The 18044-nt window shown below is 41.4% G+C and overlaps 1 protein-coding gene across 1 annotated transcript in view; it reads right to left on the bottom strand.

The window, feature by feature from the left end:
• Dcdc1 (doublecortin domain containing 1) overlaps nt 1-18044 on the bottom strand; it is a gene marked incomplete at its 5' end in the record, with an annotated part of 398886 nt that overhangs the window by 40760 nt on the left and 340082 nt on the right. The window contains 6 exons of the mRNA XM_059258913.1: nt 1691-1891; nt 3257-3415; nt 7936-8095; nt 9724-9859; nt 12740-12839; nt 16162-16254. Of these exons, the coding sequence (XP_059114896.1) occupies nt 1691-1891; nt 3257-3415; nt 7936-8095; nt 9724-9859; nt 12740-12839; nt 16162-16254 (849 nt within the window). The remainder of the gene's footprint in view (nt 1-1690; nt 1892-3256; nt 3416-7935; nt 8096-9723; nt 9860-12739; nt 12840-16161; nt 16255-18044) is intronic.

Raw genomic sequence — 18044 nt, 5'->3', positions numbered from 1 at the left:
CTTCAGGGAATACAGTGAAAGTCACAGCGTCTTCCCATTAAGAAATATTTTGCATAGGTGCCCAAATATACATCCTGTACAGTATGCAAGAGACTGAGGAGTTCACTAGAGCCCCACTATATGTAATGGTAGAATTTTAGGTAGAGCAGTCCAAAAACCAGGAAGTTATGTTTTCTTGTTAAATTAATGTTCAAACATGAATAAAAACAAAGAGAAATGTGTAATGAAACATGAACCTAAACACTGTCAACATTCTGTCTTGTTTCATCTATTTATTTCAAATTTCGATATCTTTATTTTTGCTAATATTTATGATTTATTTATTTTCAGTTCTGTGTTTACTCAATAAATACATGTCTGCTGTATGCATGCACATATGTGTTCAAGTGCCCATGGAGGCCAGAAGAGGATGTTGGATCCTCCAGAGTTAGAAATGCAGATAGTTTGGGGCTCACTCCTCTGTGGGTGCTGAGAACTGAGCTCTGGTCTTCTGCAAGAGCAACAAGTACTCTTAACTGATGAGCTATCTCTCTAGCCACTTGCTAGAATGTCCCAAATAAAGCTGATTGAAATATCTTGTATTTTTATCTCTAAATATAATATATACTTAAGTGACCAGGACCCCCTTTGTGTATCTTAACACAACCACTGACCAATTATCATATGCAACAAGATTAATACTATTTTCTTAATATAATAAAATAGCCAAATTGCTTTAGATTTCTTCTGATCTTCTTAAGAAAATGTTCAAAACATTTTGAATCTGGACCCAAGGTCAAACACTGAATTAGGTTACAGAATTTTTTCTTTTTTCTTTTTCTTTTCTTTCTTTCTTTCTTTTTTTTTTTTTTTTTTTTGGTTTTTTGAGACAGGATTTCTCTGTGTAACAGCCCTGGCTGTCCTGGAACTCACTTTGTAGATGAGACTGGCCTGGAACTCACAGAGATCTGCCTGCCTCTGCTTCCTGAGTGCTGGGACCAAAGGTGTGCTCCATCATGCCTGGCCTGAATTAGGTTAATGCACTTGATAAAGTAGGAATCAATGCTTACTGTATGATTAGAAATCACTTGTTATTTTTATGAATGAAAAACTGGGAAGATACCCATGTGAGGAGAGATGGGGATTGAGTAAACAAAGGTCCCAAAATATTTCAAAATTGGGAATATTTCGAATTCATATTTTGATTTCTTCCTGTCACAAAGATAAATTAGATGAGTATCTAGTCTTCAGGCAATGGCCAGGTAGAACTAAGTAACAAATGACCTCTTATCTGAATCTAACTGCTGTTAAAGTGTGTGCAGCTTACCTAAAGTTCCTATTCTGTTTCTTCTTTGACAAGAACAAAGAATTTCCAGCCAAGTAAAATAGAAAATCCAAGGCCCTCAGCTGGATTCCTGCTTGTGGTGTGGAGACCATGCCAGAACTCTTAGGATCTCATTCACAGTTTCATGTATATTATGTGTATGAGTATTTGCTTGAGTACATATATATGCACCATGTGCATGCAGTGCCTATAGAGGCCAGAAGAAGGCATCAGATCCTCTGAGAGTGGAGTTACAGATGGCTGTATACCACCATGTAGGGGCTGAGAATTGAACCCAGGTCCTCTGGAAAACAGCCAGTGTTCCTAACCGCTGAGCCATTATTCCATCCAGTTTGATGTATAAACCACACAATTCAGTAGGTTTACCTGCTTTCTTCCTTATGTGTCCAGCATTGGTGACCGTCATCAGATTTCTTCTCCACCAAAACGACCTCTGTGCCTGACCGGGGTTTCGAGCCTTGTATACCCAGGACCAGCTGAGGAGCAGCAAGGCTAATGATTTGGCCATCTTTGTATTCAAACTCCTGGTGACGTAGCTTCTGCAATTTACTGTGCTTTGGGAAGTGGCTATGGTAAAGAAAACTCTGTGAGTGACAGGAAAATGGCCTTGGAAGTATATGTACTGGAGATGCTAAGTTCTGTTGGTCACAGCTGCCTGTGGGCTGTTAACTCACAGTGGTGAATATACCAGAAGAGCAGCAGTGAGGCCATCAGCAGTATGCATTAACAGTGGTGTAGAAAGTAGAATCCTGCAGCTGGAGAGATGGGTCAGCAGTTATGTGTGCTGAGTGCTCCTTTAGAGGATTTGAGCTTGGTTTGCACACCTGCATCTAATAACTAGCTCACAGACACTGCTAACTCCAGTTCCAAGGATCCGACATCCTCTTTTGGCCTCCACCAGCTTGCACTCAGGTATGGCATACATTCACACACACACACACACACACACACACACACACACACACACACACGTTAATTAAAAAATTAAAGTAGAATCTTGAGCTTATTTTATGAAAGAAATAAAAGTTTATCTAAGAGAACATTTGAAAAACTTGCCAGTTAAGAGAAAGGAAGTTCAGCTGGAAGAGCAGTACAGCTAAGGACGAAAAGGTGAAATTCAAACAAAATAAGGAGGCACGCAGAGTGAAAACAGAGAGAAATAATGGTGTTCTGTGCAAACTGAAATATTTTTTCTTCTTGCTCTTGGGTTCTGGGCTCCAAAATTTCAGCAAAGAACTATCATAACAGAATAAAAAAAAATGCCAAAAAGTTAATTGAAAGAAATCTCTTACTTTAGGACCATAAGACATTAAGCAGATGTGTGACACATTGTAAACATCAAAATACACTGACATATTAATCTAAAGAGCTCTATTAACCCTCTCTGTGTGCATTCTCTAATGCCAACAGCCAAATCTGTGGTAATTGTTTAACTCACATGTGCTAGCACCCACTATAATGCTAAGCAAATATCTAAAGATTATGGAAAAATACAATGTATATTATATTCCCAACATTTCATTGGATGACAACCAAAACAAAATGTTTAAAAGGAAAAATTGTATTCTCCTAGCTTCTTAAAGGCATTAAGGACACCCTACTTGAGTGTTTAGTAATTTATGCACACATTCATCCAATGAACACTAAGGTTTGAATTCTATTCTAAGTTCACAGGAGTCAAATGACCGTTTAGTAGAAAAAGGCTATCAAATACCGAGATATCATGTCAGCCTGCACAGGGAGCCGAGGGGTAAAGAACTTACTCTTTCCACCAGTCACAGATGCTTTGATGAGCATCACAAGACAAAAACGTGCATGCTGGCACACGCAGTAGCCAATTGATGTAAAAATGTCAAGTAATGTGCTTGTACCAGCATGAGGGGGTCTAAGGCCAGACGTAACCTTCCAACAGGAATCCCTTGCAAATTTTACCTGTGTTTCTTCTGGGGCTTCACATTTTCAAAGAACTGTTTCTCCACTTTCTTTGGAAGGCTGCCATCATCAGCAAGGTTGTACGAAGGGTCCTGCCAGGCATACTTGAGCATCCTGCAACAGGCTTCCATGCGGAGATGGGCTCTTGCATGTGAATCTCTGTCAAGATGCAGGGGCAAAGCCAAGTCTGAGAATGCTGATGTATGTTCACAGAGACTCCAGCTGTAGCCTGACCACAGCCTGCAGGATATTGGCACTTCTGTACATCCTATTTTCATAGAGGTGACTAGATTTGGAAATCTGCAGCTCATTGGTGCACAGTTTAGACTTTTAGTAGAAGCCTACAAATAAAACCCCTCAATTGCATAAGTAACAGCATTCATTTTTATTATTTTAGTTTAGAAAATGGGTCCATGTATTATATTTCAAAGTTATATTAAGACTATTAAACAGTAGTTTGAGCAATTCATAATGAACATGAAATTACACTCCTCACGTTGGTGCTTAGGTGGGTCCTAATTTTGTCCAAAGCAGTATAGCCCAGATGACCAGATTGCATATGTTTATTCTGGAGATGATATTAAGGATTCTTCTTCTCAATAGAGGAATCTAATGTGACTCAAATCACAGCTGCGTGCATGCTTTTTAATTGAGAAAAGTACATAGAAACTTCAGAATAAAATAGTGATGGTTTGAATACTCAAGACTAAGGTGGGCAGGAGGAGCAACCACTTTTCAAATCCATGGATTTCAAAGTCCAGGTTGCTTTTAAAACACTTTTACTTTGAGTGATATCAGGATACAGCATTTATGAAGACTGTTTTGCCAAGGACGGATAAACACACAGGCAAAACAGCAAATGTATTTCAGGCCTGCTGTGCAACTGGGTAAATAAAGTTCTTTCTCTGGGATAGACTATGATTAACAAGGTAGTGGTGATAATTTGATGTAACTACAAGCATTATCAAACGACTGAAGTCTTCCAGAGCAACTCTGGTGTTAACGCATCTGGCTTTGCACATTTCAAGTGCCAGGGCCAGTGCTGCATATGGGTATAAGATTGGAGTGCAACCAGGGCCTCCTTCAGAGCACAAGCAGCTTCCCAAGTCAGCAGATCCCAGTTGTTGAAAATGCACTAGTGCCATCTTGTGTTTGAAATAGAAAAGACAGTCTTCCATCCTACGCACACAAACAGTCTGCTTGGGATTTATTAGCCTTTGCTAGTCCTGGTAGTCAAGTCAATTCTAGAAAAGCCTTGTAAAAATCTATCTTGTTTAAGTGATTAACGAACCAAATCGCTTATCCATAAGACGCGTCCTCCACTAGTTATTCACTCCTTTCACCAACATTTATCTGACATCTACTTTACGCCAGGTATAGAACTCGTTGTGTTGAGAACAGTAATGAATGGGACAGGTAAGGTCTCAGTTCACTGTACTCGAATTGTGTTGGGAAAAGAAAAGATAACAGACCAGGAAACGAATAACCACAACTAGTTACCCTGCGGAAGAAAACAGAATACGGCAGTGGGGAGGCATGTGATGGGATCTGCAGCACTTCAGAAATGGAGCCAAAGAGTCCTCTCCATGGCCATCTTAAAACTGAGCACTAGGAAGAAGCCGGCTATGTGAGGAAGAGCATTCTAATCAGAACCAAGTAAATAAACACAATTTCAAAGATCAAGAATACATTTGATTCATTTGAGAAACAGGAAGATGCTGATATGACAGAGTGAATACTTAGGGAGGTAGTTCCACACAGGGCTCAGGAGCTAGGAAGGGACAACCTCTGCAATACTGTGAGAAGTGAGAACGGCCATCACCACGTTCTGTGCTCTGAACTTGCTTCCCATCAGCAGGGATGCAGACCTCAGTACCCAGGCTCTTCCCCACACTGCTGCTTACAGACTTTGCCACACACCTCTCCACAGAACCCAGCAATGAAAAAGGCCCACCTTTCAGCCCTGAACACATACATACAAGTAACATATTGACTGAGCAGGTTATACTTAGGAACATATATGTACATACATATATGCACGCGATAGTGAAAAAAAAAAGGCCATGAATTTGAAAGAGAGCAAGGAAGGGTACATGGAAGGGTTTGAACGGAGGAAAGGAAAGGGAGAAATGCTGTAATTAAATCTCCAAAAGAAAAGAAAAGGTCCCTTTTAGATTTATGTTCTCAGAGCTTGCTTCCTGGATATCCCTCCTTAAATCATCTCAATTCTCACACGCTAGATCCTCCAAAGATGCAGACTGAGGGATTCCAGAGACATCACACAGTGACTTTCTAACATGGAGTCTTGTCATCAAAGCGATCTTACCATACAGGGAGGAAGGACCAGGAGAGAAGGTAATGGACATGTGACATGGAAGCCGAACAGGGGCATTTGGGAAGAAGGTGACCAAGGCAGAGCAGGAAGGAGGTTGGGGAAGGGCAGCAGGGAAGGAGGTGAACAAGAGTAACACATAATGAGACGAATGTATGGAAACACTGGAGCCAAACCCATGACTTCTCATGCTAACTAAAAACTAAATAAATAAAACCCCAATGAAATGGATACAGAAGACGATGTCCTCAGACACAGCTCAGAGAACTAGTGACAGTGATGTCCAAAGAGGGACAGCTGGGTACGCTAATCAGTGGGGACTAAAGTCAGCTAGAAGTGGAACTCATCACAGGGAAGCATGAGCTCAAGGGACAGAGATTTCTAGGAGTCAGTCATCTGTCTCAGTCAGGGTTTCTATTGCTGTGACACAACACCATGACCAAAAAGCAAGTTGAGGAGGAAAGGGTTTACTAGGCTTACACTTCAGCATTGCTGTTCATCACTGAAGGAAGTCAGGACAGGAACTCAAACAGGGCAGGAGCTGATGCAGAAGCCATGGAGGGGAGCTGTTTACTGCCTTGCTTCCCATGGCATGCTCAGCACACCTTCTTATAGAACCCAGGACCAGCAGCCCAGGGATGGCACCACCCACCATGGGCTGGGCCCTCCTCCATTGATCTCCAAATGAGAAAAAGCCTTATAGCTGGATATCATGGAGGCGTTTCCTCAACTGAGGCTCCTTCCTCTCTGATGACTCTAGCTTGTGTCAAGTTGACACACAAAACCAGCCAGTACAATCATCAAGGCAGAATGAACTGCCTTGTGAGCCAGTGATAACCTGGACTTTGAAAATCTTGGAGCCTGGGTTACAAAGCCTGCCTGGGTTGTTTGGGTGAGACCTACACTGTGTTCTGGGTGCTATGAGCTACCTCACCTCCAGACCTTGCTGTGACTGATTCACAAAGCAGATATTTGCTCTTGAAGATAATTTCATTTTCTTCACTCTGGTTTGTCTAAATTCAGCCTGGTAACTCAGAGGCCAGAGGAAACATTTTTCAGAAGAATGAAAGGGTTGTTAAGAAAGTTTGTGTCCAATTCCCTAACTTTTAGGGAGATGCCGCACGGGAGAAACTCTCTGAAAGCAAAAACTGCTTCCCAGTGCCTGTGGTAGTTTTGAGACATATACTAGATGAATCACTTGTCAGACTAAGAAAGGTGCTTCCTAAAACCAGCTTCCTACAAGTTGGTAACAAGGTGGGCCAGCAGTGGCTCAGCAGGTACAGGCACTTGTCACCAGGACTGGCAACTTGAGTTTGATCCCCATAGCCTACAGTAGAAGAGAATTAAGGCCTTGTCTGGAATGAACTCAATCATTCCCTTATTCAGTCTTTGCAGAGCATGTGGCGTGGAATCCTCTCACACTGAGGCCCCAAGTTGGACAAGAAGAATCAGGGAGAGGAGGTCTGACAAGGACATCGCCATGTACAGCACCGCCTGCAACTAGTGAAATCACCACAGGTAAGTGTGTGACAAGAAAGAGAACTTGAAGCAGAAAGAAAGAAGTATCTGCGTCAAACCTTAGGAATATGCTACCTTCAGGTCACAGCTGTCACCTACTAGAACTTGGTATGTTAGACAGCAAGACTGTGCCAAATGGGAATGACCATGATGGGGTCACTGACAGGCAGGACTGAGGGCCAGATTATTACTCAACTTGTCAGCCTGGGCACTCATTGAAGCACTCTGTGAAGGGCTGACATGTTAGCAAGATAGCTGTCTACAGATGGACCTTAGAGGACTTGAAAGGATGGCATTATGGAGATCCTCCAGAAAGCTATTTCAGTGGCTCAGAATGATTCGATGTTTATTGGGACCATGATGAGGAAGAGAGAGAGAAAGACAGAGAGAGAGAGAAGAAGGAGGAGGAGGAGGAGGAGGAGGAGGAGGAGGAGGAGGAGGAGGAGGGAAGGGAGGGAAGGAGGGAGGGAGGGAGGAAGGAAGGAAGGAAGGAAGGAAGGAAAGGAAAGGAAAGGAAAGGAAAGGAAAGGAAAGGAAAGGAAAGGAAAGGAAAGGAAAGGAAAGGAAAGGAAAGGACAATACTAAGATACTGTCTTTAAAAATCATCACATTATAGCTACATCACTGAAAGTAGATGAAGGTTATAATTAAAGCTCTAGCTCCATTAATCTGTCAAAAAATAAAACAAAAACTAAGTAGATACTGTGTCTTCAAGTGATGGAATTCCAGAAACTTCTCTGAGTTCCCTGCATGGGCTCCATACTGCCTCAGGTGGAAGAGTTGCGGTCACATAGCACTGGTCCCTTTTCTGGCCACAGTGACTACTTACAGAGTGTCTCTGGAAGCATCTCCTGGTGTTAAAGCATCATTTTGCATCTGAGTTCCCTCTGGTCCTCTCACTTGCTTCTCTTCTTCCAAAATGACTACAGGTTGACGCACAGCAAGCTTGCCCCCAGACACAAGCTCACTTTGGACCTCTAAAACAAGAGCTGAGAAGAAATGAACAAATTGCAAACACATATTAGTCCTGACTGAAGAGCAGCAGGAATTCAAAATACACACACAAGTGCAAAACCTTCAGCCTTTGGGCATCCTTTAAACTAAGAAGTTGAACTTTATTTAAAGGGATGCTTGCCAATTCTTTACTTTCAAGATATACTTAGACAAAATTAGTAATAATAGGTATTTCCAAGGTTAATCTAATAATTCTCTATTCCAATGATTCAAATAAGCTATAGGATTTACATTTATGTCTTTAGATTATTCTCTGGGATTCAGACTCAACCATGAAATCCAGTACTGTGAAAGACGTGTGGAAAACTTTGTGTGTGGGATAATGGTCATTTCTTACTGTGATACAGGAAAGAGGAAGTTCATAAGGAAGAGAGAGATGCTACGAGAGAAAAGCAAAAGTCCCAAGACAGGAGCAGGAGGAGGGGGTGGCAGAAGTCAACCGTATGGTGTTCCTCTGCAGCCATCCATCTTGTTTGTTGAGCCAGGGCTCCCCATGGGGATCTGGGGATCACTCATTAGGCTGGTTTAGCTGACCAGTGAGTCAGTCTCTGTCCTTAGTGTTGGGATCGCAGGTTCTTGTACCCACACTTGACTATTCACAAGAGTGCTGGCAATCAAATCCAGTGGCTAGCAGTTTACTGACTGAGCTACCTCCCCAGATGCCAATGACAGTTCTGACATTCAAATAGCATATTGTCCCAAGACAACACAAGGTAAGTCAAGAAACACAGCACTGATGCATACTTTTCCCACAAGCCTTTCCCTCCTATTTAGTGTACAAAGAGTTTAACTTTCAGTATTGGCCTATGGGGACAGAGGTAGAAGGCAGAGAATATCAGAAACCAGTACAAGGAATCCTATTTCACCTTACAGGCATCACTAGGTAAATGTCAGTCCTCTGTGACATGACCCCCTCATGGCTACATACATATGGACTTGGCTTTCTGGAGATGCAGCTATGACCTATCAATTGCCAAGAAGCTTTCTGGAAAGTTCCAAAAGCGGTTGACAAACAAGGATAAGGTGGCTTGTTAGCCAGAGGTAAGCCAGCTGCCACTGCCTGGTTCCAGAGAGCAAGACAGAGCAGGAAGGAGGCTGAGCCAGGTAGGAAGCACATGGCCCACTCAAAGTACTATCCAGGCCAAATGAACAAATACAAGTGACCCCAGACAAAGACTTCAGCCTGGGAGCCCAGGCATAAGAGGATCTACATCTCAAGTTCTTTCCTCTAGCCAAGTGAGGCTCTGTAGAATAGAAAGTCCTAAAGCCTTGCCTAAGAGATTGATTACATAAACAGATGGTACAACATTAAAACATGATTGGACATTTAATCCTTTTTTCCTTGATGGGAATGCATGGGGCTCACAAATCATATATCTGTATGAGTTTTTTTCTGTTGTTGTTTTTAATCTTTTTGCTCTTCCAAAGTAGAGTAGGTAATAAAATATGCAACACTGTTAAATATACTTTACAAATGAGGCTAAAGAGCTAAACAGCCAGATGCAGAGCTGAAACATGGGCTGTTGAAATAAACATGATCTTAATATAAAGTAATGTCATCGGGTGTGTTGGAGTATCAAAGGCAGGTAACTTGAAAGCTTACCTTCCACCTTGCACATGCTGCAAAAGGTTTTAATCTTGGAAACGTCAGACTCAAGGCTCCTGAGGAAGACTTGCTTCCTTTGTTGAGCAATGGAGAGGTCAGGATTAATCCAGTGTTCTCCACATGAAACATATACCTATCAAAGAAATGAGTCAGGAATCTGGTGTGTAAGGATGGAAGCACTTTTATTCAAGAAACAGCTCAGAATAGAAGCAGTCACCACAGTCAGGACCTTACAGTGGGTGAAAAGCCAAACTACAGTATCGTGGAATACCACCCAGTAATGAAAAGGAACAAGCTACCCACAAAGGTACTGGTTCTGCAGAGCACATGACAGGTGGCAAAGCCTTAACTGTATGTGTCAAGCCTCTTCCATGGCTTGACAGTGATGCCAACTTTTCATACAGCACAACATGGAGCAGAAAAAAAAAGTTCCACATCTTCTTTGCAACTCCTATAATTCTGTAATCATTTACAAATAAAAAAAATTTCAAATAAGTTTTTTATTTTAAATGGAAGGGAAGGAAAGAAGGAAGGATTGACATGCAGGTGTAATCAGAGGCTAGCGAACAGTGATCATGGCACAGATGTGAGCTGCTGGTACTTTTTGTAAATACATTTTATTGTGAAAGAGGCTTGCCCATTTGTTTACGTGTAGTCAATGGCTGGTGTTTCAGTAGAGACCACATAGTCACCAAACCCTAAGATCCTCACTACCTGCCCTTTCATGGAAAAAAAGATTAAGATGTCTTGAATAATTGGACTTGTAGTATTAATGTGGGAACATGGCTAGCAGTTAAAAACATGTACCACTTTTGCAGAGACCAGGGCTAGGTTCCTAGCATCCACATTGGGTGGTTCACCACCACCTGTAAATTAGCTTCAGGAGATACAACACCCACTTATGGCCTCTAGAGATACTGCATGTATATGTATAAACCCACACAGAGACACACAAGCATACACATAATTAAAAATCAAGATCTTTTTAAATACGCACACATGCACGGCCCTGGATCTGTTTTTGCTGTTTGTATGTGTATGGTTTCAAGGCTGGCCACTCTGAATTGACAACCAATAAAGAACTCATCGCTGGGAGAGGCCACTTCACTTTCAGTAGTCATCAGTTGCCTGTAATTCTTTCTTTGGGGGTAGGACTCTGAAATTGTTGCCCTTCCATCTTACCATGTCTGTTGATATTGCCACTGTTCTGGTCTTGTTTATACATATACATACATACAAACAATAATAATCAAAGAAAAAAAGGTTACCAATTGAGAGTAGGGGGACTTGCAGGAATTTTGAGGAAGAGTGGTTGGGAGAAAAAGGAGAGAAAGTGACATAATTCTATTTTAATTAAAAACTGTATAGAATTCTATTTCAATTAAAATCATATAGGATTAATATTTCTCTTTTAAGATAGTTTTAGTTTACTGAACAATACTAAAATGTGCACAAAATATTGATGTGTAATTTCTGGGTAATAATATTACAGGTATCACTTTTGCCTCATTTTCCATGTATCTATTTCTTAAATGTCCTTAAATACATTCTCTTCTCTCCTTTCTTCCATCCTTCTTAGCTTCCCCCTGACAGTGTCCCTCTATATAGCCCAGTCTAGCCTTGAACTTCAAAATCACCTAGCCCCAGTCTCCTGACTGCTGGGAGTGTAGGACTGTATCACCACACCTGGCATATATCTCCTTAAAGAGAAGAAAAAAATAATGACACGTTGAGACTCAGTCTGAAGAGAACCCCAGTGCCACCTCTTGCAATCATCATACACTCCTCATTTGCTCTTTGCACGAGGATGCAGGAAAGTTCCTCTTAGAAAATCCCTTTCTTGAACAACAGGCTTCCTGTTCTCTCATAGATACTAAATCTAATAATTGGTCCTGTTACAGTCTTCACACTCACAGAGTGATGAGTTAAATCCTGGTTGACTACAGATGTGTTCCCAACTCCATCTCACCCTCTAGGAGTACCAGGGTTACCAGCATGAGCCACCATGACCAGCTTGGAGATGTGGTAATATAGTATGATCTTTCTTCTTTTTTCAAGAAACTTCAGGTATCAGTCAGTGTTGGGGACCGACTCCGGACAGCTGTGTCCTTACTTTATCAAGCCTTGACAGGAAGTTCCTGGCCTAACCGCGGGCTGTACAACTTCCTGGAGTACCTGCTAATCAGCCAGCTGCAGGGGCCTGGGACCAAAGCAACCTCGCCCTGACCCCTCCCTTAGGAATTTTCCATTCTTCTCTCCGTGCTTCCCCTGCTCCACCTCCCTGCCTGAAGCCCTGCTTATAAGCCTCAACACCCAGTCAATAAAGGAGACCTCGACGCAACTCAGACTGACTCTGTCTTCCTTTACGTGCCTGGTCTCCTTTCTCTCTCACCCCCATTGATCTTACAGGAGGTGCCTCCTCGGGTCTCATCAAATAACCTGGCCCGCGGACGGGGCAAGTCAGAGCAAGGAATGTTTTAAACTATTCTGATATCTCTAATTCCAGAAACGGAGGTGGGGTGGGCAAGACTAGGCTGTGCAAGATCTTCTATTTCTCAGCTTCCTCTCGACTCCAAGTAGAGTGTATTAAAAGCTATACTTTTTTTTTTTAATCTGGGAAAGTGAGGAAATTGGTCATCTAGTAAGATGACCATTAAATAACTATACATAGATTTAAAAAAGAATTAAGGATCTATCTCCTTCAGCAACAGATGTAGAAATCAGAGGTAGTAAAATAATTGGCCTGCCTTAGGTTCTGTAGTGGGAAAAAGGTGTCGTTTTTAAAGAGGCATGATAACATGTATTTACTTATCATATTTAGTCACACAGGCCTGGCTCGCTGCCGAGGAAGGCAGTAATGCTGTTGGTTAGCATTGCTTTTTGCTGGTTGACTCCTTGGTGAGAATTCTGAGAGAGAACAGGATGGTAAGCAGGAAAGCCTTGCACTAAAGGGGATTTTCCTTAGCTTGTGCTCATGTATTCACATTTCCAATCCCACCCTCCCCTTGGTTACCAGTTCATCTCTCTGCAGGTCATTCAGGGAAAAAATTTCCTTCCCTTTTTCATTGAAAAGCCTTCGAGCAGCAGAAGGTAAATTTAGAATTTCAGTGCACCTGCAACAAGAGACATACATGTTGATTTTGCATATAGAGGGCTTCAAGGAGTAAGGTACGAAGACCAGAGAAACCAAGGCCTGGCCATTAATGAAGACTCAAGAGCCAGTGAATCCTTTGGATTCTCAGTTCCTGTCTCCGGTTTGTAGATTTGAGAAATTCAAACTTTCTCAGCCTGTGTCTTACCTATATCTGGCCATTTCTATGACTTTTACTCATGTTCATCCTTCTACCTAAAATACATTCCTTGGCTTTTTCAGTTGAAGTTCCATGCTTTCTCCAAAGTCACCAAAGCCACACCTATCACCAAGCAGTTTCTCATCTTTCTCACCCAGAAGTGATTAAAACCAGAATTTTTGCCTGGTTAAATGTTATCATTGATACCCCTGCCCCTCAGTTTCACACAATATTTTGTGGGCACTGAGATGAATTATGCACATTCTTGACTCCTGGATGAGTCGCCTGTCTAGTCAAGAGTGAAGACAGGCCACCCGCTGACGCTCAGCATGCTGCAGTGGGTGCTGTTGTAAACAATGGCCAGTATCTTTTAAGAACAAAGGAAAACAGTGGATTCCTTCTTGCAGGGCCTTTATCAAAGGAAGTGACATTGGCTTGGACTTGAAAGCATGAATAGGAGTTCATTAAGAGCAGGACATGGGTGCTATGGAGGGAGGAAGGGGAAAGGGACTCAAACAAGACTTTGACTGGGGAGGAGAAAGGAGAGTCATTCAGAACGAAAGAGAAAGAAGCTGCAACACTAAGGATGTGCAAAAAGGCAGTAGGGAAACATTATTTTATGAGCTTACTTAAAAATACAAATGTACACAATTTACGCATGCATGCATTTACATAGTTCAAATGTAGTTATACCATGTGGGGTGATATTTTCCCCCAAATCCATAGACTGTCTAACAAAACCCCCTATGTTAGGCATTGAAAACCTCTTTTCAAGTTGTTGGCCAGGAGTTTTCAAGAGACTCCTAAAACAACACAGACTATTGCCCTTACCCTAGGTTTCCTCCAGAACTCAAAAGTAAGACCCAACTGCAGAAGACAGCTCACACTTCAGACACAGACCTTGGAGGAATCAAGCTGCAATTGACATGGAAGCCTCCCCTTTGAGGGTTAGATTTCATAATATCAGAAGGTGCTATGAAAGGCATTAATAATCCCACCCAACTCTAAAACCTTTGCTACAACAAATGATTGGCCAGTAAGACACCTCCAATGGGACTATTATCTTGGGGGTAACTAACAGCTGTCTAATTGGAATTTAAGCCCATCCAATAGGAGGGAATGCATGCTGAGTATTGTAAACCTAGCTAACGCCCCATGGCCGAAGAGGTCATGGACCCTAGTGGGGGAACACACTATTGCCGTTTTTCTAAACCAGTATAATTTCTAACTGTATTCTAAATACTCAGCCTCATACCCAAAGATAAGCATGGTGCCCACCCCTCATCAGAGAAGCTTCTTTTTTCAGTAGACAGAGGCCACTACAAAGATCCACCACTGGTAAAAATGCAGAGGGTAAGTGACAAGAGGGTGTCTAGTCTATTAGGTTACAACATAACCTAAGGCTCAGGAAATGTCATGGAAGACGGAGGCAGAAGAACTGTAAGGGTCAGAGAACGTGGATGCCTGCTAAGATAGTCTTCGAGACCTGCTAAGATAGTCTTCTAGACATGACCATGACATAACACTCATGAAATATCAATAGTATAGCTACTTAAACAATACCTGCATAATAACCATATCAATTAACATGACAACAGGGGGTGGGGAAATTCCAGAAGTTCCCACCCTAGATGAAGAGTTATAAGTCAATCAATGTCTGCTGAGGGAGGGAGAATCAGCTTTCTCCAGAGATGAGTCCCCAGAGAGGTGATGCAATACAAAGTTGTCATCACTAAACACATGTACATATGAAGAACACAAAGGGATTCAGCAGGTGTGTGTGTGTGTGTGTGTGTGTGCGCGTGTGTGTGCCTGTGTGTGTGTGTGTGTGTGTGTGTGTGTGTAAAACAATAGCAATTAAAGAAGAAAAGGTCATGAACTTGACAGAGGAGAGGAGGAGTTTGGGGGGAAGTAGGAAGGTAGAAGTGAAATTCTCAAGAAATAAAAAAAATGAATTAAAAATAAAATAGAAGAGTTAAGGCTGGGCCTGAGTGTATGAATGGGTTGGGATCTGATGAGCCCTTAAAGAAGATAGGAGCAGCTTGAAGGTATTCAGGATTCTAGAATAACAAACGTGAGTTCTGCCTGGGGAGGGAGAAATAGAGCTAACAGATGTGCTGGGCCATTTCCTAAAGGATATTGTTGGGATGACAGTCTTGACAGACGGTACTACTGGTGCTACAGGTACCACTGTAGTGAGCTAGAAATGACTTGGTGCTCCTCAGCAAGACCGAGTATGACACACTTCTAACCCTTATTTCCTACATCATCATGCAGCAGTTAAGCAGACAATGAGACCAGTTATGTCCTTGAGGGGGTCTTGAAAGGAAGTAAGCCAGTAAGAAATACATCGTCTCATGCCCCATTTGATGGAGCAGTGTGCACTGAGTGCGATCCCTCACTCACAGCAGTGGGCGGGGCTGCCCTGCTTCTGTGTGACTAATACTAAAAGAGCTAATCCAGTGCCTTCTCATTTCCCTGGACTGACGGCCTTGCCTATCTGTGTGGTTACAGTGGAATCCATGGTATAACAGCATTTGTGCCCTCACTTGTATTTTCCTAGAGTGAATGCTCACCTGGGGGAACATCCTGTGGTAGGACAGTTGGGTAACAGAGGAGAAGGAATGGGTGGCTAATTAATCTTTCTTTACCCTTTAGCCTGTTTTGAAACCCTAGTTTTAGAGCTGAATTTGGCCCTTCCAGGCAGGCTGCAGAGGGCTGAGATGAGCAGTTTTCTCTGTACTCCCTCCTCTTTCTAGCTTCCATGCTAGCCAGAGTCTAAGTGTGGAGCAGAAAACAGCTGGCTTCTAACACCTTATACCGAATGTGTCTTCTGAAGTCAGATTGTCTAGGTTCAAATGACAGGCCTCTTGTATTCTGGTTTCTGGAATTTCCCAACCTTGTATTTTGGAAGAGATTTTATAAATTAGCTTTGACCTCCTATCACAACATATATATATACATATATATGTGTGTATATATATATACACACACACACATACACACACACACACACGATTAAAATGTCTATAGTCATTGTATTCACAACTTATATATAGAAATGTTTTGTGTGCTATCTGTTAAGTGTGACCACTCAAGCATTCACATGCAAAACACATCTGCATTTCAAATAGTAAACATTTACCTCTCCAAAAGGTGGTGAAATTCAATCTGGTTTCTTTCTGTTTCAGAATAGTTCGAAGCATGGCTTTTCTCCTTCCTTTCAGCTTTAACATTTCTGTAACAAATAATTCAAGACATGTGCATGTTATTTGACATTCTTGATTAGCTACAGCATGTCTTAACATGCTTAAAAGTGGCGAAACCTTAACTTATAATGTTTTGTTGCCAATAATTTGTCTTCCTTTAAAAGATAAAATTTCAATTTTTAATATAATTAAATATTAGACTTCATAGTTCATAACTAAATGTAAAACTTCATACTGTATACTGAATGATATGGCATTCTAAATAAACATGTATTCTGTGAGGGATTTATCAAAGAAAACCTATCTACAATATTCTGATCCTTTTCTCACAGAGCTGAACACTCTAAAATGTAAATAAAAAACTTAAAAGACGACATTCATTTTTCTCTGTAACGCATTATTTACTTAATGATTCTATTATAAATCTAAACTAAACAAATTTTAAACAATGATGATCAGGAAAAGACTACTTGATTGGAACATATCTTCATTCTGATTTTCAAGTGAGACAACTGTTCTGGGTAGTTTTATAATCATTGCATTTTAGGAAATGAAAACGGGATCAAATACAGTCATTCATGAGTGCTGCTTTGGCGCCCACTGCAGCCTTTGATGGTGGTGTGTACTAAAGTGGTGGTGTTGATGGGGCTCACTAAAGCTTTCATCCTCACGTGACAGGGCGGGCCGCACACACTGGGATATGCAACAGCACAGCAAGTGACCATGAGACAGACAGGCAGGGGCTGTCTTCCTCAGGCTTTGTAGACGGTGGAACCAATACCAACAGCAGACCCTCGAAACCGTCCACAATGCGTTGTTACACAGCTGAAGGACGGACGGCTGTGGCCAGAGCAGTATGGTGGTGCAAAAATGGATTTTTATCATTATTCTAGCATGCTATACATACATACATACGTACGTACATACATACATACATGCATACATGCATGCATGCATATTCACAATAGCTCAACTAAAAAAAATATATTTCATGTTAATGCAAGCAAAGCATTCCATGTGTCAGTAAAATCTTTCCCTCTGGAAGATATTTAGCTTGGGTCTATTGAAGGAAGCCCAATAAGCTGCCTAACTTTGGGATGCCATTGCACAGACTCCAATGTGTCCCTTCTGGAGATAGGGCCACACAACCATGCTCTCAAATTAGCTGTGTCTTTCCATCTAAACCTTTTGTTAAGCAGTATTTCCATGCAGCTCTGGGATTGCTATGGATGATTCTGCACAAAACTGTTTTAGTCAGTAAAGGAATATTGAACTCTGTTTGGGAGGATTTTTCTTGTCAAGTAAATGTCCGGTTATTTTAATTATTTGGGCAAAAGTAGTTCAGGGGGTGGACAAAGCGGCTGTCTCCTTTCTGAACACTTGATGAATCAGGACACATTGTTCCACAAGCAGAGAATTCAGACAATGGGCAATCCACACACTCTCTGTCAGGATAATTGTTCCAAATTGTCGATCCCTCAAAATACTTTTGAATTCCTTGACTGAGCTGAGCGCTTAAAACACCGAAGAGAGAAGATGTTTCCTGAGTATAATTTATAATTACAATTAAAGGTACACGATAAGAAAAAAAGCATAAATGTAATAATTTATAATTACAATTAAAGGTACACAATAAGAAAAAAGCATAAATGTAGTAATTTATAATTACAATTAAAGGTACACAATAAGAAAAAAGCATAAATGTAATAGTTTATAATTACAATTAAAGGTACACAATAAGAAAAAAAAGCATAAATGTAGAAAGGGATAGAAATGATGTGTTAACTTTGGGTGTTTAGAGAAAAGTCATACTCTCTTT

The sequence above is a fragment of the Peromyscus eremicus genome, chromosome 4 (genome assembly GCF_949786415.1).
Source record: "Peromyscus eremicus chromosome 4, PerEre_H2_v1, whole genome shotgun sequence".
Taxonomy (NCBI): Eukaryota; Metazoa; Chordata; class Mammalia; order Rodentia; family Cricetidae; genus Peromyscus; species Peromyscus eremicus.
The sequence above is the reverse complement of the archived record's forward strand: the minus strand, read 5'-3'. Positions and strand labels throughout refer to the sequence as shown.